Source organism: Cupressus sempervirens, chromosome 7 (assembly GCF_028749045.1).
Source record: "Cupressus sempervirens isolate cs-2001-9-10 chromosome 7, ASM2874904v1, whole genome shotgun sequence".
Classification (NCBI taxonomy): Eukaryota; Viridiplantae; Streptophyta; class Pinopsida; order Cupressales; family Cupressaceae; genus Cupressus; species Cupressus sempervirens.
In genome coordinates this window covers 868,631,353-868,657,508 of record NC_143124.1, presented here as the reverse complement: position 1 = coordinate 868,657,508, position 26,156 = coordinate 868,631,353, and the positions used below count along the sequence as shown (strand labels likewise).

The following is a 26,156-nucleotide window of genomic DNA, read 5'->3' as shown; positions in this document are numbered from 1 at the left end:
CAACTCATTTGCAAGAGGTAAGTGCTGGTTTTTTTTTTGCATGTTAATGTATTATGCATTTTTTGTTAAATTTTTTAGTGTTCATTTGCAAATCTTTAATTTTTTTTATTTCTACTAAATTGCAAACTAGGGTTTTTTGTTTTGTAGTTTTTGTTTATTAGTTGCAAACTTTGATATTTTACATGAATTTTTTTATTGCAGCAGCCCTTTGCTTTCATTTTCCAATTTCCACAATGGGTAAAAAAGATGAATGCTGGAAATATAACGAAGAGTTTCCCGAGACAACCAAATATCAAACAAAATGTATATTTTGCAAAGAAAAAATAAATTTGGGAGGTATCTATAGATTGAAATACCACATTGCTGGCATACCTGGCCATGATGTCACAGTTTGCACTCATCAAACTGCTGAGGCAAAATGCACTTGTTTAGTGGCATTAGAAAAAATTGAACAAGACAAGTTGAATAGGAAAATGCAACTTGAAGGGTTAAGAGGTATTGGCTCCCGTGCTCGCACATCCGCAACTGCATCTACATCTGCATCTGCATCAGCTTCCGCATCCATAGGTTGTGTTGGAGAGGGTTCTTCCAAGCCTCCTTTTGATCCTAGTGCTAGTGCTCATGCGAGTGTTAGTGCTAGTGGTAGTCAGTCTTATAATGAGACAGAGTCCAACACCAACCTATTGCTGCCTAGAGTGCGGAAAAATAGAATGGATAGTTACTTTGTGCCCCGCACTACTCCTGGCTCCCAACCCACCCTTGAGGGCATGGGTTTGAACAAGGAGATTCATGATGCTGCTAGAAAAGAGATTTGCAAATTCTGGTACTTTTGCAACATTCCATTTATTGCAGCCAGGTAATTGATTCTTTTTTCTTTGTTATCTTTAAAGTAAAAGTAAAACTTTAATTATATCTACTTGTTTTATGATTTAAGTTTTTGACATCTAAATTTCTAATCAATATCATTATCTATTTGTGACAGGGCTCTTTATTGGCAAGAACATGATAGATGCAGTTGCCATTTGTGGTCCGGGGTTTAAAGCCCCAATTGAGGCTGAATTGAGTGGATACCTCCTGGATGAAATGGTTGAGGATATGAGGCATGAGCTTGAGGACAACCGAAAGGAGTGGATCGAAAAGGGTTGCACCATCATGACTGATGGTTGGACAGATAAGAGGGGAAGAACACTCCTCAATTTTCTTGTATCCTGTGGAGGTGATTGATCATTCTACTTTCCTACATACATAATTTTGAATCGTGATTGACTATTTCAAATTTTGATTTGTTGATTGCTAATAGTAATTATAATTCGTTGTTTTGTTACTTGTAGGATATACCATGTTCCTCAAATCCATTGATGCTTCTGCTCATGTAAAAAACGCCACATACTTATGTGAGGTTATTGAGGAAGTTATAGCAGAGGTGGGGGAACAACATGTGGTGCAAGTGGTGACAGATAATGCAGCAAGTTATGTTGCTGCAGGTAAACTTTAAACTTTTCAAGTTTTGAAAATAAATTTATTTGAATTTTGAACTTTTTCTAATTCTAACTTAGAATTTCTAAGTTTCCCAAGTTCTAAAATGTTTGAAATTTGAATTTCTAATTAACTTAAAATTGTTGTAAGTAAACTTTTGATGGAGAGGCACCCCACCATATTTTGGTCCCCTTGTGCGGCACACTGCATTGACCTCATGTTGGCGGAAATTGGCAAACTTGAGTGGATCAAGTCATGTGTGGAAAGGGCAAAAAACATATGCAAGTTTATTTATAATCATTCATTTGTCCTTAGCACAATGAGGAAGTACACAAGAGACAAAGAGTTAGCTCGTTCAGGGATCACGAGGTTTGCCTCGAATTTCATCACCTTGCAGTCCTTGTTGACATCAAGGGATGATTTGAAGAACATGTTTGTTGGGCGGGAGTGGATTTCATCTTCTTATGCTACTACCACTGCAGGGATAGATGTGGTGGATTGCATATTTGATGATGATGGTTTTTGGAAACCTGCTAGAGAAATCCTTAAGGTAAATTTATTGCAATTTAACATTTAATATTTTACAGTTTACTATGCTAATTGTTTAATGATTTAGTTTTACCTTAAGTTATATTATTGAATTATTCTATATTTAAGTTTTGACTCAAATTTTTGTTTTACTTTATATGTAGGCCACTGAGCCCCTTGTATCTCTCCTACGAACTGCTGATGGGGAGAAGACCTCTATGGGCTACATATATGAGGGCATGGATAGGGCCAAGGAGGCCATTAGAGCTTAGTATGCAGGAGTGCAGGAGAAGTATGCCTTTATTTGGGACATCATTGATAGGAAATGGCAGAATCAGCTCCACGGACCCATCCATGTAGCAGCTTACTTTTTGAATCCGGCATTTTGTTTCCGTCCTAACTTCAAGGCGGATGAGGAGGTTCTCATCGGATTATATACAGTGGTCCAGAGGTTGAGTACTAATGAGGATAGCAGTGCTGCAATTATTGAGCTTGATAAGTTCAATAATAAAGAAGGGCCACTTTTCTCTAGCAGGATGGCCATAGATGCTTGGGAAACAATACAACTAGGTAAAAATTAAATAATATATTCAATATTCATGAATCTAGATTCTAAACTTAAAGTTGATTATGTAATTTTAGAGTTAACTTGTAATTTGTAATTTGTAAATGAGACTAATTGTTTTTATTTTCCCTTATTTCAGATAGATGGTGGCAAATGTTTGGGGCTACAACCTCAAAACTTCAAAAAATTGCCATCCGTATTCTGAGTCAGCCAAGCAGTGCCTCTGGATGTGAGCGCAGTTGGTCCATGTTCGAGCACATCCACTCGAAGAGGAGAAACAGGTTGACAATGCAAAGGTTGAATGATCTTGTCTTTGTTCATTACAACCTCCGTCTTAGGATCAGACAGATTTTGGGCACTAACTCCTCTCCGATCATTCTGGAGGAAATTGATCCAGAATCAGAGTGGCTCACAGAGGTTGTGGATCCAGTCTTCACTGAGGAGGACCGTGTGTGGATTGACCAGGTGGATATAGAGGCTGAGGCATCTAGAGCACGTTCTTCAGGCATTGGTAGACGCACACGTGCACACACAGACACAGGCCCTAGCGACATTCGTGAGCCCATCTTACATGCGGGAGATATGGCTCGGCAGTCCGCTAGGACCTACATTAGACGCCTTGCTACTAGGCAGACTGGATACTCAGAGGTTGAGGCTGAGGCTGCAGCCGAGCTTGAGGATGGTGTTGAGGATGATGATGACTATGAGCCTGAGGCTTGAGCTGGAGCCTTGCTTTTATATTTTGTTTACAGATATTGATACTGAATCATTGATAGACATGTTTCAAACTTTCATGGATCTTCATCTTAGATTCTTACACACATTTATGATTTGATGTCTTATGGATCATCTTACATACATTCTATGATTTAAATCATTATGATCATTTGATTTCTATTTACTTCAGCTAGCCTAAAATTTACATTTTAGATAACATAGTTACGTATGTGATGGATTTTATGTTCCATGTTTATGTATGTTAAGTTTTAACTTCTATTTGATGATGTTATAGTGTGTTTAAGTTATATTCAATAAAGGGTGCATGAAATAAGTTTTAAATTGTTAAAATCTTTAAATTTAAAGGGTTTTTTCAAATTTGCCGATTCACGATTCAATTCGGCTTTGCCGATTCCGATCTGATTCCGATTCACGTTACTTTGCTTGGAGTAGTGGAGCGAAGATAGTTCTTATGACATCAAGTTCATTAATGACAACTAGCTGATTCAAAGGAGGCCCAATCTTTCCCTAAAGGCATGCAGAGGTCAAAATTTGAGATCAATGATCTTATCACATTGTTTAGCCACCTAATTGGGCTCAAGGATTCAAATTTTCCATATCCTTAAAGCAAATAGCAGTAGGAAGATTACATATAAAGAGCGATTATGTTGTAAGCACAGGATGACATGCCCCTGTACAATCAGCTCATGTAGTCAAGTTTCAATCACATTAGGCATGCAACTTTGAATAAGTCAAATAAGTTAGTTAGAAGTTTGTTAGAGAATAAGTCAAGGTGGTTGAGGACTTCCCCTTTATCCTTCACCTTTCTCTCTCCTATTTTCCTATATAAAGAAGGGAGCTCATTGTAAATAATAATCTTATGGAAGGCAAGAATTTTGTCAATTTATATGTGCAAGACTTTGTGCTTGGATGTAAATTGCTATCAATAAAAGAGGCAACTTGCTTTCAAACTTTGTGTTGATTCAAAGTGTTATGTGGCAACATTTTATGGATATGGATTGTGAGTTTTGGAGCTTTGATCAAGCGGGATTTGAATTTAATCGTTCAGACTTTAAATTGTCTATTGCATTCTGAGCCAATTTGAACAATTGAAGACTTTGTGTTGCAAACGGACAAATTATAATAGATAGTAATGGTTGTAATCACTTAGAGTTGACGCCTTTGGGCTTCAATTGTAAGTGTTTTTTATTGAATTTGAGAGTATCCAGTAAGAGACTTTGTGCCTTACTGGTTATTTTTCTTAAGTCTTCATTCGAGACAAATGCAGGAGACTTTGGGTTTCTATTTTTATTTCACAAAATATGAAAAGTAAACTGATGCCCTTGGTGTTGTTCTTACATCAATTCCCGGGTCACTAGTATTATCGTAGCAATAAGGCACTTTTTGTTAAGTTGAAAAGTTATAGTTGTATGCAAATCATTCCTGAAATAAGAGGAATTGATTAAGAGAACTATCTTTTTTATAATTTCAGTTAAGTTCCTATTGAAGCCACCTACGGTAAGAAGGAAGGCTCCCCTATTGCTGAGAGGAGAGAGAGATCTCATGAAATGTTGCCTAAAGTCACAATTTTGTAAGTTGTAGTCAGTGACGAACAAAAATTTTAACCAACTGAATTGTTATTCCTAATAGACTGATCAAATCAATAATTCTCATGCAAAGTGTTAAGGAACCAATGGCAACTAATGATCAGTACATCAGAGAAGGAGAAGTGAATTCAAAACCAAAATGTGGTCACTCTTTGGGACCTTTGAGTATCCCACAAACTTGCACGAAAGGAATAACCCAAATTGAAGCAATTTCCTTCGAAGAAGTATAAGTTAGCATAGTGATGGGAAATCGGTATTCTGCACCTGGTTATTTTGTCAAGCTCCTCTAAAGCATTTGCCACATATAGATAAAAGTTATCATTTATAGACAACTAAGGCTTGTATTCCTATTTTAAAAAATTCTTTCATAAACTTTGGAGATCAACAATGTACCCCTAGATGTCCTAGCATCTATATTTTGATATTAATAATATATATGCTTCAATTGGAGCAGCAAGAGGAAAATGGGCTAGAAAGTTGACAATTTCAATTTATCCTGTGGTAATGGCCATGGGAGGATAAAATACATGCCATGACTATTTCAAGAAACTACATGAACTTGTAGAGACTTTATTATATAGGGAATTGTAACATATAATGGTAGAAAGTAAGAGACATCTAAACTCCCTCAACCCATATCACTTGATGATTACTTTTTAAGGTAAACACAGGAAATGGGCTTGAACCCGTTAAAACATAGTTAGAGCAAATATTAGAATTATTTTAGTATCTTAGGTTCTTGCTATACTGAGCTCATTCTTCTATAACCTTAGTTTAATGGTCATTTAGGCTTTATTTTTTGTTTTCTTTGTTTAATCTATTTTAGACAATGCTAGAGTTTACTTCTAAAATCAGAGCGGTTAATTTTGGACAAATTTTTTGAGTGCTGAAAATTCGGAATTTATATTTCTCCATATCTTGCAGTCAGCCCTCAAATCCATATGGGGTTTTATTGCTAATCAGTGGGCACCGTTTTTTTCTTCAAATTTTGTCCACATAAAAAACATGGGCCTCTAAAGGTCCATGCATGTCAAAAATCATGGGTCAGCAACAGAAATTGCACGGGAGTTCTGTTACTTTAGGGTGTTTTTTTTGGCAGTAACTGCAAACAAATTAGTCATTGTTTTAACATGACCTGATATTTTTGGCCCTCAATTGTGATTTTTCAGAACTGTGAGTTATGCACTTTTTTTGGCCTCTTAAACCCACGACCTGCATCACATCTTTCACCTTTTATACACAATTTCATCCATTCACATGGCTTGATCCTATAGACTGCAATTATTTGGCAACTGCGATTACTTGCAGTCTGATTTTTATATTTTTGTCTCTCCAGCGTGTTCTGTCTGCCTCAATTTCCATGTCTTCACTAGGTGACCAGAAACCTCCATTTCAGTGATGGCATCTCTGACCAACATTATGTTGGAAGGGAATCAGTGGTTTAATGGCCACAACTACAACACTTGGAAGCAGCGCATGATGACAGTTTTTTAATACTATCGTCTTAATAAGCTTGTTTTGGGTATGAAACCACGTCTTACTCAAGATCAAACAGATCAAGATGAATTGGGAGAACGTAATCGGGAAGTTGTAATGCTGCTCAAATTTTTCAGATACAGATGATCAGCTCTTGCTAGTGCCTTTTGAAAAAATGGCTGAGGAAATCCGGGACATCTTAGAGGATATTTATGAGACATTTATTAAAAAACAGCACTTCCTTTCTAAACAATATGTTGTTTTTTATCATGATGAATGAGAAGACATCTCTCCAAGCATATCTTACAAAAATTTAAGCACCTATGTGGCTAGTTAGAAGCCGTTGGTCACAAGATCGAGGAAGAAGATATGGTAGTGATCATCCTAAAACATCTTCCCCTATTCTATGAAAATTTCATAGAGACGCTCAATATCACTTCTACTAGTGTTTACCTTACATTCACCGATCTTTGTAACATGATAGATGGAAGCAACAGTTTGAAAGTTATCCCATTTCCTCTTTTGCATAGAAGGCCTTCCCAGCGCAAGTCTTAGACAAGAAAAAGGTACCTCTCAATTCTGTCAGCAAAAAGGATCATGTGTACCTTTGCTATCTTCAACGAATAAGAGTGTTTAGTGCAATTATTGTCACAAGCATAGTTGGCATAATCGCCAAGCAATCTAAGAGTTCCTACTAGTCACCAAGTTTTTGCAAATGGCGAGTTTTTGCCGGAAAAATTGCAACTCAGCTGCCTAAAAAATCGCCAAGTTTTTGGTGATTAATAGCTGAGTTTTTTGCAAAAACTCCACGAGTTTTTCAGAAGAACTCTTTTTTTTTTTTTACTTTTTAAATTTCTTTTTGTTAAAAACAAAAGGCAAAAAGCCTCTATATATTATATAAATAGAGAATTACAGTATGCTAGTAGAGCTGGGAAGAGGAAGATGTAATTGAAATGATGTATTTACTTCTAGTTTGATACAAACTATTTACTATTTTGCTTCCTCCCATCAACATTCCGCATGAGAATGTGATTTTGTACCCACTATGCACTTATATAGATCTAAACTCTGTTTATTTCTTTTGTGTTCTCTTTAATTAACTCATTAGATACATCTTCTCTTTGAATTTTACAAAAAACATGTTATTTCTATGTAACTTCAATAACATATTAATCTGAACAGCAAATTGTACATGATCAGATAAAACATGGACATCCTCATGTACGATTTGCCTATTTATAATCCTTTATGAATTACCTTATCGGTGTCTCATTTAGGAGCATTAAATAATCTTTATTTTGCATAGTTGTTAAACTTTGTTTGCTATCTAATTTGATCTTCTAATAGACACCAATCTTGGAGGATAGTTATGTGTTTATTATAAGGGCCGACCTAGAAGAGTCATGTCCTTTGTAAGGACATGCCTCTTGGGTTCAATATAAATATAGGGTAAGTATGAGGATAGAGAACACACAATACAAAATAAAGTCTGCTCCTCTACATTACTGCCTTATTCTTATTCGAATTATTGCAAAGTAATAACATTTCGAGAATAGTATTTATACTATTGATAAACACTTCAAGTCTAAACTAAAGAAGATCATCTTCAGCAAAGCAAAATAAAGAAAGTATTATCTCAGTCTGATTTACAGCAGAATTTGCAGAAACTTTACATGGTATTAGAGCTCTGGTATTCGAACCTAGGCTCTGCAAATTAAACGATCAGCTTTATATATCTAGCAACATCCTTCTATCTTTAATGGCAAGCACAATCAGACCCAATGACAGGTTTGATGGGAAAGAACACTTCGTTGCTTGGAAATTCAGAATTATGATGATTCTTGAAGACAATGATGTGAAGCAGTTTGTTGATTCAGCATCCAAGCAACCTGCTGTTGGACCTAATAAAACTATCTGGAGTAAAGGAAATAGGAAAGCCATGCAGATCATATTAGATGGAGCGAAAAATGAAATAGTACCTATGCTAATGAAACGTCAAATAGCATTTCATATGATGAATGCATTATTAAATGCATATGAAGTTAACAATGTGACTAGAACCCTTGCACTAGAAAGGCAACTAAATCATATATAGATAAAGAAGGAAGAATCTATGAACTCTTACTTCCTAAGGGTGGCTAGTCTAAGAGACGAACTTGCAAGGATAGGGACCATAATTGAAGACAAGGAACTAACACTTATGGCTATAGATGGGTTACCAAATTCATGGGAAACATTCTCACAATGAGTAAGTGCTAGAGACAATCTTCCAGACTTTAATAGACTTAAAAGAGATTGCCTGCAAGAAGAATCTAGGAAACTTAAGAAAGGAGGAAGATTGAAAATTGAAGATGAAGAACTTCATATTCTCAGTACAAATTCCTGTAAAAGTAAGAAGAAGCACTTCAAGAAGAAGGGTAATCAAAGAAATGACAAACCTAAGAAAGATCTATCCAAAATAAAATGCTTCAAATGTGAAAAATTTGGACTCTATAGATCTAATTGCCCTGAGAGTACAAAGCAACAAATAAACTATACAAACATTACTAGGAAAGAAAATAACTATGATACTGAGAATCGTGTATTATATTCTGCACTATCAAATGAAGTATCAAGCAAAGTATGGGTAATTGATAGCGGATCATCTCAACACATTACAGGATACAAAGAAGCACTGGACTCTATATCTGAAGAAGTTGATGGTAAAGTTACCATCAGTGATAATTCCGCTCATTTAGTCAAAGGAATTGGGAATTGCACCTTGAAACTAAAGTCGAGTAGTTCTCTACATCTCAAAGGAGTACTCTATGTACCAAGAATAAAAAGGAATCTAATCTCGGTTACAACACTTGAAGATGATGGACATAATGTTGCATTCATGGATGGTAAATTAATTACCTAGTCTAAGAACTCTCCATTTAAGAAATCAAAGTTGATTGGTCAAAGAAAGGGATATTTGTATGAATTAAATACAGAACCTTGTCAACCTATTCAAGCCTTAATTCATGAAGTTGATGATATAAACGAAATATGGCACCTAAGGTTAGGACATCTAAATTTCAAAACCTTATCAACTATGGAGAAGATGGTAACTGGTTTACCTAAGTTGAATAATGATCACTCAAGCATATGCAAAGGATGCACTCCGAGTAAGAACACCAAAAGTCCATTTCATGATAGCACTAGAAAAACTAACAATGTTTTGGAGTTAATCCACTCAGATTTATGTGGACCTATGTCTATTCCTTCTCTTGGAGGATTTTGGTACTATATACTTTTTAAAGATGACTTCTCTAGGAAAACTTGGATTTACTTCTTAAAGTGTAAAGAATCAGAAGAAATCCTTAAGAGATTTAAAGAATTCAAAATCTTAATTGAAAACTTATCAAGAGACAAAATTAAAAATCTTAGGACTGGTAATGGAGGGGAATATACTTCAGATTTGTTTAAAGAGTTTTGTAAAGAAACAAGAATTAAGAGGGAATATACCGTTCCTTATAACCCACAAAAAAACGAAATAGTAGAAAGGAAGAATAGAACAATTATTGAAGCAGCAAGAGCTATGATATTTGATGAAAATTTAGAATATTATCTTTGGGCAGAAGCCTCTTGTACTACTTTCTATATTCAAAATAGGAGTCCTCACTCCTACCTTAAAGATAAAACTCTTGAAGAAGTCTTTACTACGGATAAACCTAATATAAGCCATCTTAGAATTTTTGGGTACCTAGTATATATACATGTTCCAAAAGAAAAGAGAACTAAGAACCCTCTAGGAGGAAAGGTATTTTTGTCGGGTATAGTGAAACATCTAAAGCATATAGGATATTCATACCTGGTCAAAAAAACATTGAACTTAGTAGGGATGTAATATTTGAAGAAGATTTAGCATTCAAAAGAGCCCTAAGTTCTGGAGAACCCTCTCTCTTACCTAGTTTTAAGAAAATACTGAATCTAAGTTTCAAAAGGAGAACATTGAAGAAATTGAAGATGAAATTCAAAATCTTAATCTTAAGGAAACTCAAAATCCAAAGAAAAGACCATTTTGGGCCATTAAGATAGTAGAGGAAGCACAAAACATCGTTGCACCATCTGGAACCTTCAGAGAAAGCAAAAGACCCAAAAGATTTTCTAGTTATGCAGCAAACATGAGTGATTTATCTAAATCAGAACCAACCAATGTTTCAGATGCTATTAAACATACACCTTGGAAGGATGCTATGACGGGAGAATACCAATCCATTATTCATAATGATGTTTGGGAAATTGTTCCAAGACATGAAGGAAAATCTGTTGTTTCTTTTAAGTGGATATTTAAAATCAAGCATGCTGCTGACGGTAGCATTGAAAAATATAAAGGCAGATTTGTGGCTAGGGGATTCTCTCAGAAAGAGAGAATTGATTATGAAGAAACCTTTGCTCCTGTTGCCAAATACACCTCTCTAAGAGTAGTCCTAGCTATTGCAACATCAAAAGGATGGAAAGTACATCAGATGGATGTAAAAATAGCATTTCTAAATAGAAAGATTACAGAAGAGGTATACTTGGAGCAACCTGAAGGGTTTAAAACTCATAACCCTAAAGTTTTAGTTTGCAGGCTCAAAAAAGCTCTCTATTGGCTTAAACAAGCTCCAAGGGCATAGTATGAAAGAATTGATAAGTATCTCACCAGCTTAAGATTCTCCAAGAATGAAGTTGATCTAAATCTATATTATAAAAGGGATAAAGATGATATGGTAATTTTGATACTGTATGTTGATGATTTACTAATAATAGGTGATGATCATCTTATAGATTAATGCAAGAAATATTTAATCAGAGAATTTGAGATGAAAGATTTAGGACTCCTTCATTACTTCCTAGGACCGGAAGTATGGAAAAATTCTGACAGTATCATACCTAATCAAGGAAAGTATACATTAGACATCTTGAAAAGATTTGGAATGTGAAAATGCAGGCCTATGTCTTCTCCAATGGAGACTAATCTACATAAACTTAAGGAAGCAGCAACAGAATCACCTTACATAGATTCTACTCTTTATAGACAGATGATTGGATCTCTTATGTACTTGGTAAATACAAGACCTGATATTTTCTATGTTGTTAATGCCTTAAGTCAGTTTATGTGTGAGCCAAAGGAGATTCACCTAGTTGCAATCAAACACATCTTGAGATACTTACAAGGCACTCTTAATCTTGGGCTCAAGTATGAGAAAGTTGACTTGGATTTACATGGGTACACAGACTCAGATTAGGCTAGAAGTGTTACTGATAGGAAAAACACTTCAGGATGTTGTTTCAATTTAGGCTCAGCAGTGATATCTTGGATATGCAGAAAGCAAGCATCAGTAGCACAGAGTTCCACAGAAGCTGAATACATTGCCGCAACAATGGCCTCTCGGGAAGCAGTTTGGCTCAGAAAATTACTCGTGGGATTATTTGGTCAACCCATGAATCCTACTACTATTCATTGTGATAATCAAAGTTCCATCAAGCTTTCCGTGAATCCAATTTTTCATGACAGGTCCAAGCATATTGAAATTCCTTACCATTATGTAAGAGATATGGTAGATAGAAATACTGTAAAATTAGAATACATTTGCACTGTAGATTAGACAGCAGATATTCTTACCAAACCTCTCTCTCAAGTGAAGATAGATCACTTCAGGAAAAGACTTGGTATGGTTGAATTGTAATATATTTGTATTCTTTAATTATTAATAATTTTTAATTAAAATTATTATTGTCAGGCTATTGACTGTTATGGGCTTCACCATCTGAGATAATGAACACTTGTGTAAAAGACATTATAAGCATAGTTACACTGCCCTGGGAGACGGGGGGACAGGGGGACGGGGGGACAAGTTTCCGAGACGGGGGGACAGAGGGGCCTTGATTTGGGGACGGCAGGGGGACGGCGGGGGGACGGCGGCGGGGGATGGGGGGGTGGCAGAAGGAGTAGTGGTGTATATACTATACATATGGTATAGCATATACCATATCAACTAGAATATCATGCTTCATGATCAAATGACAAACAAACAATGAACATTAAACATTGAACATCAGCAAATAACAAATATTAGTCTAAACTCTATATATCAGCCTTCAAATCAATAGTATGAGTATCTAAATTCTACTATCTAATAGTAATCAATGATCATATGAGTCATGACATAAAGATGATTACAATAAGTATCATGTGCCATGAATCATGATATCAAAATAAGTATATAATGCAAACAAAACCTACAAGTCTCCAAGAGTCCAAATCAAAATATCAAATCAATGGAGACTCCTTGGCATCCCACCACAATGAAGGAGACTTCTTGGCGTCCCCCTTCAATGAAGGAGACTCCTTGGCGTCCCCCCGCACCCACACACTCGGAGACCTCTAGCCGTCTAGGAGACGTCTCCCCCGTCTCGGAGACCTCTAGCCGTCTCGGAGACGTCTCGCCGTCTCCAGCAGCGGTGGCACCACCCGAAACGCCGAGACGTCGTCCCCCCTTCCCGAAACGGCCTAGTTTGGGGGGGGGGGACGCATCCCCATGTTACACTGATTATAAGAGATGACAATCTCTTAGACAATGCGTTGAATAGTAGAGAACTACTGTCAGATCTAGATGAGTTCAAGATCATTTTGTGATGTAGACATTTCTATGCCTATGAGTCACAACTTGGATAAAGGAAGAATTTAATCATTCTCCGGATTTTATCCTGTGTTTTGGTGGATCTTAACTCAGATCATGTTGTGATATAGGATTGCCAATACCTATGAGTCACAACTTGGATAAATGAAGAATTTAATCATTCTTCGGATTTTATCCTATATGTTGCATTCCATGCAATACTGTTATCACTAGTATGAGTGATAAGTCATATCACAAGATGGTAATATGACATAGTATCATGTGTTCTATGATACCACATGCTTAGAAGATTCAGATAAATATAGAGTATCAATCTATGCTTATTCATCTTGATTGATGTTGCTAGATATGTTATCTCTTAGTCTGATTATCAAGTTAAGAGGGAGTGTTAATTCTATGTAACTTCAATAACATACTAATCTAAACAACAGATCGTACATGATCAGATAAAGCATGGGCATCCTCATGTAGGATTTGCCTATTTATAACCCTTTATGAATTACCTTATCGACGTCTCATTTAGGAGCATTAAATAATGTTTAGTTTGCATAGTTGTTAAACTTTGTTTGCTATCTAATTTGATCTTCTAATAGATGCTGATATTGGAGGATAATTATGTGTTTATTATAAGGGCCAACCTAGAAGAGTCATGTCCTTTGTAAGGACATGCCTCTTGGGTCCAATATAAATATAGGGTAAATATGAGGATAGAGAGCACACAATACAAAATAAAGCATACTCCTCTACATTACTGCCTTATTTGAATTATTGCAGAGTAAGAACATTTCCAGAATAGTATTTATACTATTGATAAACACTTCAAGTCTGAACTAAAGAAGATCATCTTCAGCAAAGCAAAATAAAGAAGGTATTATCTCAGTCTGATTTATAGCAGAATTTGCAGAAACTTTACAAAACATGTATTTTTAATTAAATTTAAGCGGTTTTTTAGGTTCCCAAGTTTTTTGAAATATTGGTCGAGTTTTTCCTAAATAAACTTGTTGGGCCTTGGCGAGTTGTTGCCGAGTGAAAGCTTTCCAACTATGGTCACAAGTTTGGTCCCATAAATAAAGATTGCAAGAAATGGTTGGCAGCAATGCAGTGTTCACAAGAAGGGTCTCGACACTCAATAGAAGGCCCCACTTGTTCTGCATTTCAGATGAGTAGTTTGCCTCTTGTGCCTTCTAATCAAGTCCCTTTATGGAAGGGTTTTAATAATTTTTTCCTCAAAAAATATCTAGAGTATTTTCATAATTTTTTCCCTTAAAAAATCAGTTGGGTTTTACCATTTTCCTCAAAAACGGAGTTTTGTATCCTCTAATCCATTTCTCTATTTTTGTTTGATTTTGATTGATTTTTTGCCTCAAAAATCATGTTTGGTTTTGGTCTTTTTTTGCCTCAAAAGATGTTTTAGTTTTTTTTTAATATGCAAAGTTCACATGGGATGCTATTTCAAGATTTTTATTATTTGTTTCCAAAAAAAGCAACAATGCTTTGTGCTCTTCAAATCATGTATTTTGCAATCAGTTTTGGAGCATCTTGCTCATCTGCAAAGTTTGGAGGGTTTGGCAGTTAGTGTGTCTACAAAAGAAGGGCAGCTCAGTTATCCAACATCAAGTTGGATGTTTTTGTGATGATTTATAGTCTATGGTTTTGCAGATGCTGGGAAGGTCAATGGAAGATTTTGAGGCAGGCTCTACTTTCTTATTGTGAGCCGTTTTGAAGAAGGGAACACCTTCTTTGTTATCTGGCTACTCTTGGTCATTAACATTTTTCAGATCCGGGGAGGGTATCAGCAGCAGTGGATTGTTCTGAAGTATTTGTAACCATACATGTATTGTCTTCTGCAAGGTAGTTGATAGAATGACCATTAAGGGAGGGTATTACAATTATTTTAATATCTTAGATTCTTGAGATATTTAGCTTCTTCTAGAACCTTAATTTAATGGTTTAGGCTTTATTTTTAGTTTTCTTAATTTAGTTTATTTTTAGACTACACTTTTATTAGAGCTTGCAAAAAGTCTATTTAAGAGTCAATTGTTAATACAATAATCATTTTGGTTTTTAACAATTTCAAAAAAGATACAATGAATGTCACCAGAAGTGAGACAAGAAAAAACAACAAAGCAAGTTTTGAGAAGACAGATAGGAGCCAACTACAACGAAGGGGACAACCAAGAACAGCAATGTTTTTGACCAGAGCATGGAACCAGAAAATTACTTTATCATTGTTATAGAGCAACAATTCCTATTTGCTTCATATACTCCACAATTTCTGGGCAGAAATCAAGGAATTGTACTAGAGTTAATGTGTTCATAAATAATGGAAATTGAATAACCACATGCAGAATACCCCATAGAGAAGGCATACTTTTTGTGATAAATCATAAAAGATATTAAAAACCATGTTGATCATAAAGTAAGGGCCAGTTAAACTGAACAGTGGCACATATAGCATCAAGGAAATATAAGGCCATGTAAAAGTCACTCCCTTGTTGAGCTTCCCCGAACTGGCAATATGAAGTTTGCGGTAATTAGCTCCTCATAGTTTGTGATTTGTTCCCTTTTCAATGATGGTGAATGGAAGAGGGAACCAATCTGATCAATGTATTCAATGACCATCGCTCCATATCTAATAAAAGAAATACACTGATTATTACCTACCCCTTTGAAGGAATCAACAATAATAGGTCTGATGGTGCCATTGACCCATCGGCCAAAATATAAACTTACAACCTTCAATGGGTTGTTAATATAGTGGTTTTACACTGATTCTTGCACCCAAGACAATGTCGAATTTATTTTAGAGGCCAAGAATCTTTAGACTAAGTAGAACACTCCTCTAATGGAGCTGATGATTGTTATTTACACTCAGTGTTATCACCTTCCCTTCTCTATTGTGATGTCCCATCTTTGGCAGGGTTTGGAAGCATGGTTACGTTAGCTCATTATTGCAACCCTAATGAGCTAACAATTTGGTTTGAGGGTCTCTGGTGGTCAGGGCTAGTTTCCATTTTTAGTAGTGCACATGGGCGATGCTTTTGGTTGGGCTATTTCTAAATTAGGATTCCTGAGCTAAGAGTATAATGAAATTTATTGATTAACTTATAAGCCTAAGTCAAGCTATCATTCAAAGTACTTGGTCCAATTAATTATTAAAAAATACTTCATTTATACAGCCAAATACAAAGTTGGTTTTAAAAGAAAAGTGTGTGGGTGAAGCTACTAGCCATTCATGTGATGAGGAAGATTTTGATTTAAAATGTTATAAAAACAAGACCCAAGACATGATCGATCATTCCAATTGCATTTTGATTATTGATGAGCTGTGTTGATGAGGGTTTGAGGCTGTGTCTGATAGAATTCTAAATTCTAATCAGAAATGTGCACTTTGAGTTGGTGAATTACTGGCCAATGAACTGTGCCAATTTATCTGCTGCAAGTTGAGGAGTTGGTATGTAATTTTACTCGGATCAATTGTGCAAGGGCTGGCATTTGATTGTGTTTCTGAATCGCTGCTATACCTAGAGGCAGCGTTGGGTACTTATTCACACATTTGAAGGTCTGAAAGTTACGTTGGGAGTGTTAAGCACAAGCTGCGATGAACATAGAGGCCCAGCATTTGAAACTCGTAGAGCTGCAATCACAATTAACAGGCAGTGTTTGAGTTTTATAAGGAAGCAATCACTTAATAGAGCCATCTAGACTGCTGGGAAGCCACGATTTGGATTGGCGTTGATTGGCGAAGCTGCAAGCTTCTGTAGACATCTGTGCTGGAAACCAACAATTGCCAGCTTCTGATTCTTACTGAAGAAATTAAATGTATGTTGCAATCCGCTAATGTAATGTGAACATTGCATAGCTGAAAATAAAGTTAGTACTTTGTGCATTTGAAATTTCATTGCATTGTTGTTTCATAAATTCTGAAAATTGCTAAAAAAAAAAAAAACGAAAGAAACTTTAAAAAACAAAAAAACATATCGGAATCTCTTCAGCATAAGAGCAAGGTTCTCTACAATATACAATACGATGTCTCAAGATGTATCATTATCTTAATTAATTAAAGATACGGGAATTCATTGGATTTTTCCATGAAATTATACAATTGTAACTGCCTTACGTATGTCAGTTGATCTATTATGAGAAGTCCTAATCTTTGTTTCATTTTATCTTGTCAAGTTTATCAAAATACTGATACAGTTTATTGATGTTCTAGGGAAAATCACAAGGGTTTTAGAGAGAACCACAGTGTTAAGGTTGTAGCTTCAGTCAGATTAAATTGACCTGAAGATAAATCTTTTATGGTTATTGGTAAATCATCATTTAGAAAAATACTCTTATATCTACTTATAATATATATAATACTCTCTCTCTCTCTCTCTCTCTCTATATATATATATATTTGTTATTGTTAATATAATATTTAATGATGATTAACCATAAAGATGTCTCTTCATGAGACATGTCTCCTCATATTTATGTCATTCAGATCTGTATTTGGAACATATTAATACAGTGGCAATTTTATTACTTTTGCAGAAGCAATCCTTGTTTCTCAAGATGGTATCAGAGCCAAGTCACAAATGTAATAAAGCAAGAGACTTGGATTTTTGCGAGCATCACCATTGCCTTTCTATTTTTGAGATCCATTGTTCCTTTCTTTGCGACTGATGCTTAATTCACACTCATGGAATGAAATCTCTCTAATTAGGAAAGATTATTTCCAATTCATATAGCTTATGAAGACTATCAATAATTTTAGAATAAGATGCGAAATATACTACAAAGAAACCAATGTTTCTTAAAACTGGGCACAGATAGGAATATGAACAGAGGAACAGGGAGTCGACTATAAGAAAATACAGTCCAAGGAAGATAAAGAGGATTTGAATAATATAAAGAACACAGAACAGGTAACCAATTCGCAGGAAAGGAAAACAAAGTCATCAAAAATACCAAGCAGAATTGAATGTAAGGAGATCAGAGAAATTGACAAGAACATAACCAAACATAAATTGGTGGCTTAAGAAAAAGCATACCCGATCATAGAAGAGTAGCGACAAGACGCTGCAGAAACAATGATAAGGGGAATGATATAACCATCGCATGTTAGCATTCAATTACAAGAGAATCAGCGTAAGAGTAAAAGAAGTTCATTGAGACAATGATAAGATATTAAAAACATGCATGCTTAATGAGGGCGTATGTCTAGATCCAAACTATATTCAGAATTTTCCATTTTGTTGAATACAATCCAGGTCATTGGTAGGAAAAGAGATAAGGCATCAGACATATTTCATCGATCTGAGGTAAGTTTTATAGCAGATCAAGTGCAGAAAGAGGTTAATTATCATCAATGAAGAAATTCAGATATACTCAACAATATCACTGAATAGTCTATATTATAAAATTATGAACCATATTCGATCTCCATCAACTGTTTAACTAGTTTTGTCAAGATTCCCGTAATTGTCTGAGAATCAGATCAATTGCCAGTGGTAGGGTCAACACAATACATACAAAGAACAAAGAAAAACTCTGGGTGGAGTGGTACAAATATAGTCACCTGTAAACAAGTTACACTTGATTCACAACAATAGCTTCCTTGGGTTCAAACATTACTTTGGATTAAAGAATCATTAACAGCTCATCAAATGAAGACTACATTCAAGGGCACATGCTGGCTCTAGAGCATATCTGACACTACATCAAAATACAAGAAGCATGATCAATGAATTATGATGAGTAACCGCATTCAATGATCTACAATAGTGAAAAGTGTTTCTGCACATCCCAAAGCAATCACATCTCCTAAGAAGATCCATTGCTGCTTAGTATCTCTAAAGTTTGTACTAATATTCTATGTTCTCTCCATTCCTTAATTCTTAATGTTTTGAGTAAAGAGAGTGATTCATACCCCATACTTATCAAGTTTAACTTTCTACAGGAATGTTCCTCTTATCATCAGACATAATCCTTAAGAACAAAATCCAATTTGAACATTGAAAGTATTCTTATAAATGTTTTCATTTGCGCTTTTGTTCACTTTGTGACATCAGATTGTGGTGTTCCATTGGGTATTGATGGATTGGAATTGAAGGAAAACACAGATAAATGTGAGATATTTAGGCTTCAAATGACACAAGGTGACAGAGGGTGGCAATATCTGAATCAAGTGGTAACTCTTTGGTTAACAACAGTCTTCATCTTCAATGAGGAGTGGTCCGCTAATAATAATCGGAAAACAACATTATTGTTTAACCAAACACTGAGCAGTCTGAGTGCAACCAGCACAAGAATTGGGTATCATCATCGCTGAAAATTAGAAAGAAACAAGCCACCATAAGCAAGGGAGTACTGTTGACCTGATTCAGCCATGTGAATTTGCAGATCCTCTGTGAGTATGGGTGTTGTTGGCCGGCTAGGAGATACAGAGTACTGAATATATTTATCGACTGCTCAGAGTTAGAGCACTCGAGTTTCATACATGCATGGCAGAAGGATTTTGGAGTCTTTGGTGTATAAAAGTTATTTTTAGTATTGAAACTTTTGGAGAAACAAGATTATCATGTCCTGAGTAAGGAGTACCAGAGTAAATAAAATCCAGAGAGAGTTTTGTTGGACACTTTTCACAGAATCTTTAGTTGTAATTTTGCAAATTGTTTCTGTTGCGAATTCCATACTCATGCAGTGAGAAAGACTACACATGATCACTATTCATATCAGTTGGTAAGAGAACTTGGGCCGTGTTGTTGACAAATTGTTGCAGAAGGAATTCTAATGCTGCTATCTATCGTGGTTGAATCTCCATATTCCTATGATGAGGGGGTAATCAATTGTAAGCTTATGAACAAGTGGAAAGTGTAATCCTGAGCAATGATGAGACACAAGACTGAAGTGGATCTTATAGGTGAACCATATAAGAATGGGAATTTTACATTTTGGGGGGGAATAATAATCAATGTTTCATTCTTACTTGAACCATATTTAGAGGGGAGATGTTCCATTCTCAAATAATCTAAGAAGGAAATTTCTGATTTAATGTCTATGGACCCTAATGTGAAGATAAGTATTCTCCTCTTTTACATTTATCTACTCGTTGTAGTTTCTCTCTTATTTGTAATTCTATACATAAGAGTTATTTGCCTTGATCTTTTCCTTTATGTTTGAGGATGTTCTTGCAGGAAAAGAAGGTTGGTACTTTACCAATATTGTGCAGACTCAATCGTATGGCAGCAGCTCTAAAGAAGTTGTGATTTAGAATTCATTAGTCATCTAGGAGTGAATATTCTTGATGATTGAGATTATGAGTATTCTTCCATTAAGAGGGAGTCTGACACTTCTTCAAAAGAAATGTAGTATTTCAAAAGATTGATATTCAGAGGGCATCTAAAAATACAAATGTGTGACTACATGATTTTGATGGGCCTGCCCCTATATACATCATGAGGAAGTAATGACTTGTCACCTGAAAGTTGAAAGATTAATATCAGATTCAGAGGGAGTCCAACAGGCATGATTTGGCGAAGAGAGCCTCTAAGGGAGTAACTAGAGGACCTGACTTCCTAGGATCTTTTGTTCAAAGGGAGAATTACAAGATACAATTCCTTGTTATTGAGTTCTCTACAAAAAGAAAGTTTGAAGTGAAATTCCTTGAGAGAGAAGTTTGAGGTGAAAACCCTTGTTCCACCCTCTAGGAGCAGCTATGGTGGGTCTACCCTCCAACTTGGTTCATGGTGGATATCATGCGAGTTACTACATGATGTTGCTGTGATTTATGTCATGAAAGGTGATGATCTTTCATTTGATATATGTGTGAGGTCGCTATTGTAATGTGATGATCTTAACAATAGTTTGATCATGTTATCATGATAGACTTCATTAAGTTGTTGTCCTAGAATGTGTCCTTAATCATGTTTAAAAAATGGATCATGATTGACTACATTAAATCGTTGTCCCGGAATGAGCCAAAAATCATGATACTGTGGTTGTTGTGATGTATTCTTGATCCATTGTCATGATAGACTACATTAACTTGATGTCTCGGAGTGTCCGAAAGTCATGACAATAAGTAAATCATGATAGTCTTGGATTGAGCCGGAAATCATGTGATCAAGACTAACTATCTAATCGACTATGTTTGTGTCTCGGGATGTGCCAGAATACAAATTGTATATACATTCTTAAAGGGATATAGTTGTGTATAAGCATTTTTTGATGCAAATATGAGATTATCGAGATTAAGAAATTGATCATATCCTCCCTCGCCAAGGAGTGTTAAAGTAATAACTTCGATTGGATCTGATATCAGTATATGGAACATACATATACGTATGTATATGTATATACATGCATATGTAAATACATATACATACATATATGTATATGTTCGATTTACTTCACATACTGATATCTCATGCTATTCAATACTTTATGATCATGCTTTGATCGGGTTGCATATATTAATATATATGCTGCGATAGTTCCTTTGTTCGATTCATGGCATTAACAATAATAAACATATCATGATAGACTACATTAAGTTGATGTCCTAGAGTGTGTCAGAGATCGCGATACTTGTCATGATGGACTACATTAAGTGATTGTCTTTGAGATCATGACTATTATCTGATAGACTACATTCAGTTGTTGTCCCGTAGTGCCGAAGATCAAATAACACATTTTTCCAAGATATAACATATTCTTTTGATAGGCATCTAGGATTTGATGCCAGTGCACATACCAAAAGAATATAAGTAATATGAATAGTATATGATTGATATTTCTTGTTGAATCATACTTCGGATTATATTAAAAGATAACATCTGAGTTGATGGATATATGTTGATATCCTTATTTATGCCATTCCAGGAATATCATACTGAGATGATATCTCTTCATATACTTGATAGCATAATGTGTTCTATAACAATCCTCCCTGGCTAAGAGGGAGTGTTAAGGTTGTAGCTTCAGTCGGATTGAATTGACCTGAAGATAAATCTTTTATGATTATTGGTAAATCATCATTTAGAAAATACTCTTATGTCTACTTTTATATATATATATATATATATATATATATATATATATATATATATATATATATATATATATATATATATATATATATATATATATATATATATCTGTGTGTGTTTTATTGTTAAATAATTATTTAATGATGATTAACCATGAGGCATGTCTCCTCTCATATATATAAGTCATTCAGATCTGCATTTGGAACATATCAATACGATGGCAATGGTATTACATTTGCAGAAGTGATCCTTGTTTCTCAACACACAGAAGCTTGGCACTCTAGAAGAGGACCCTTCACTTGGGTGCCATAAAACCACATTTCTGAAAAATCAGATATCTGAATGAAAGCACTGTTCTAAAACATAATCATGCTGAAGTTGTGTATTTCTTCATGAATATGCATAACCTTTGAACAGCATAAGAAAACAATCTAGGTATAAGGGTTTCCAAATGTGAAGGAACACAGTTTTTAACAAGTATTTAAATGGCAGAAATGGGTAGTTTAGCTTTATTCCCTTCCACCCTCGTCAGCAATTATTCACACAACTAACTTCACGCATCTATCTAATGAACTTACATGCACCTGTCGTGTTCTAACTACATAGTTTCTAAATACAATGTACAACGCCATGACAAGTACAACAACAATTTCAAGACTATAATTTCCATGGCCTCTCATAGTTGTTATTGGAATCAAGTTTATAGATGTCTTTGCAAGTAATAAAATGGCAAGGATTACAAACTGGCTATTGTTAAAAAAATTGAAAAACGTGACTTGTAAAAAAATATATATTGTTTTGTATCTTTTGAACATAAGCAAATGATTAGTACAGCCTATTGGCTAAAAAATCCTGTTAGAAATCATAACCTTAGATTACTAATCATTATAATTAAATATTAAACTATAATATAAATAAAATGAGAATTACATAAAACACAAATTAAACACATTAAGCAATTTATATATAAGAAAAACTGTTCTAGGCTAAAAACTCTATAAAGAATCATTCCATGAATCTATTATAGAGCACTTAAAAAATTGTTGGAAAATATAGACAAAACCTAAGTGTATCACTTCTCATTTCTTCATGGTCAATAATACCTCTTGGGCATAGTGACAGAGTTCACTATAGCTCTCCAAATCTGCTTACCTCTCAAAGAGAGAGAAGCTCCTTCAGTATAGGAGTCATAAAATACTTGAAGAGGCATTAGTGACACCTATTCGTGAATCACAACCATTTATTAAAAATTAATAATCTAATAATTAATTGGATTGTTTATTATTTAACACATTGTTTATTAACAATTAGAAGAACTAAAAGTCAAGAATGGGAGATTGAGGGATAAACTCAAGTATTGACACAGTTAAAAGGTTAGCTAAGTTCACATGTAGTTTTGATTGCTTCCTAACTTCTAAAGGAAGAGTTTCCAATTCTCCACTAGCTAGTAGAAATGCTGTACCCCTTCACTTTCACTTCCAAACAAAGGGCTTTTAAGTACATGGGGTCATTTATGCCCTCATATATTAGAAGTGTTCCATAATTCAAGCCAATGTAATTAGAGCCAAGACAATGAAAGAAGATATTTTCAAGGCGTATAGAGGGAACGCTTAAGGCTGAATGTAAGCGAATAATTTGTGCAGAGGTAGAGTGGCAGAAGAGATTGTTTTGGGTTTTATTTTCCAACAAGTTTATGTCGACAAGTTGAAATGGGGGAAATTTCTATCAAACAAGATGTAAAATAGATAGATTGCAGGCATGTGAAAGGCATTGTCCATTGAGTATTTGAGAAACAGCTAAGAATTGAGTCCCTTCCAACACATTTTTCCTGCACACATACAAAACCTAAATATAATGCAAATGTACAATCTCAACTCTCCCTGCCTATATTCCCGATTGGTCTCATTTATTATTGACATAAGCGTATCCTTACATCCTAGCAATGTCTGAGCTTTTCCCTTGCCTTAAGTATCATTCTTCACCAGAATAAACCCAACACTAAATCACACTTGCTAGGTGACAATGCCCTTAACTGACTTGCAGCTCTCATAACTAGTGACAATCATTATGTGAGTTTCTCCTACATTCTCTAATTATATCTGAATTTAGGACTGTTTGGAATCATTCTATTTACAATATCCCATAGGCTGTTGCTCGCTAGGTGGCAACACCCTTGTTAATGATTGTAGCATCAATCAGATAATTCCAATCAATGAAATCAAATGTTTGAATGACCTATTGGTTTCAAACATTTGATATCTATCCTTAACGATTATTATCATAGAGCATTAGTATTATTGATACTAAAGTGTATATATGTGTGTGTGTGTGTGTGTGTGTGTGTGTGTGTGTGTGTGTGTGTGTGTGTACTTTAGTATCAATAATACTAATGCTCTATGATAATAATCGTGAAGGATAGATATCAAATGTTTGAAACCAATAGGTCATTCAAACATTTGATTTCATTGATTGGATTATCCGATTGATGCTACAATCATTAACAAAGGTGTTGCCACCTAGCGAGCAACAGCCTATGGGATATTGTAAATAGAATGATTCCAAACAGTCCTAAATTCAGATATAATTAGAGAATGTAGGAGAAACTCACATAATGATTGTCTATTGCTTTGTCATTGCTTTATCTTGTACTAACACTTCTAGGATTTTTACATGTCCTTCAAGTTACCTTCTCAATGCATACGTATATGATACTAAGAGGCATGTCTCCTTAGACATGTCTATTTAATTCTCATTAATTATCAATAACATTTGATATTTCATACTTAAACATGTGATAATAACTTTATATATATACATACATATATATATGTATGTATATATATATATATGTGTGTGTGTGTGTGTGTGTATTTATATATAGATATGTATATATGTATGTATGTATATATAGATATTTATATATGTATATATATATATATATGTATGTATGTATATATATATATATATGTGTGTGTGTATGTATGTATGTATATATATACATACATACACACACACATATATATATACATATATATACACATATATATATACATACATATATATACATATATATATAAAGTTATTATCACATGTTTAAGTATGAAATATCAAATGTTATTGATAACTAATGAGAATTAAAGAGACATGTCTAAGGAGACATGCCTCTTAGTATCATATACGTATGCATTGAGAAGGTAACTTGAAGGACACGTAAAAATCCTAGAAGTGTTAGTACAAGATAAAGCAATGACAAAGCCATAGACAATTCAACATGGTATCAAAGCAGGCCCTCCTCCCTAACCTGTGAGACTGCAGAAATAAAGTAGAATTCATTCATGAAGTTTCATATTGACCAGTAGTTGGAATATCACAGCGAAGTCTTATTTGAAGCAATAATATAATCAAACAACACTGAGAAGCCCCTGAAATTGAGACGAAATGTCTATGGTCTGAGAGCGACTAATGCAGGAGAGGAGTTGTGGGTCGAGTTGCAACCAATACACCAGCTGTTATTAAACATGGAGATGAAGGTTGTTCTTGAAAGCTTGTGAGACTTTGAAGCAATTCAAAATAAAAAAGAGTATGCAGGCCACGGAAGACTCCGGAGGTCGTGCTAGCTCTCAAACTGGGCTAATGGTTGTGTAGAGCTTTTGCTATCCCTCATTGCTCATTGCATGAGACATTGGAGTCATTTTGTGAGCATAAAGGTGTAGCTTCATATTTAAGTGAAACTCTTGTTGGAATCTTCTAGTAGAGGGATGAGTTCCTTCCCTGCCTCAGTTGCTGCAAATCATGGCATGACTATTTTATAAATGTGTGGTTTGACTTTTCTTATTTTGGTGTTAAATTTCAAAGCTTTATTTCTAGTTTGATAGATTGCCTGGAGATTAGCACGTAGTGGTAGAAGATTGGCTTATTGGCCTTGAAGTGCTGGCAATCCCTCATTATGCTTGGTGCAAGATATTTTCGCTGGTGTAGACTTCATTCCTTAGCAGGCATTTCTCTTTCAAGGACATTTTGGTGAGTTCTTTTCAATGAATCACAGGTGACTTGTGCTGGGCACCAGAAAATTAACACAGATATTCTTGGTAAAAATTGA

The 26,156-nt window shown here is 35.0% G+C and overlaps 2 protein-coding genes across 4 annotated transcripts in view; one reads left to right on the top strand and one right to left on the bottom strand.

The window, feature by feature from the left end:
- LOC149550218 (Leucine-rich repeat (LRR) family protein) overlaps positions 1-26,156 on the bottom strand; it is a 64,626-nt gene that overhangs the window by 15,719 nt on the left and 22,751 nt on the right. The window lies entirely within an intron of this gene.
- LOC149550219 (uncharacterized) lies at positions 1,084-26,156 on the top strand. The gene is made up of 5 exons (XM_089793683.1): positions 1,084-1,216; positions 1,332-1,484; positions 17,853-17,932; positions 18,278-18,328; positions 26,103-26,156. The coding sequence occupies exons 1-5, from the start codon at positions 1,084-1,086 to the stop codon at positions 26,154-26,156; spliced, it is 471 nt and encodes a 156-aa protein (XP_089649809.1).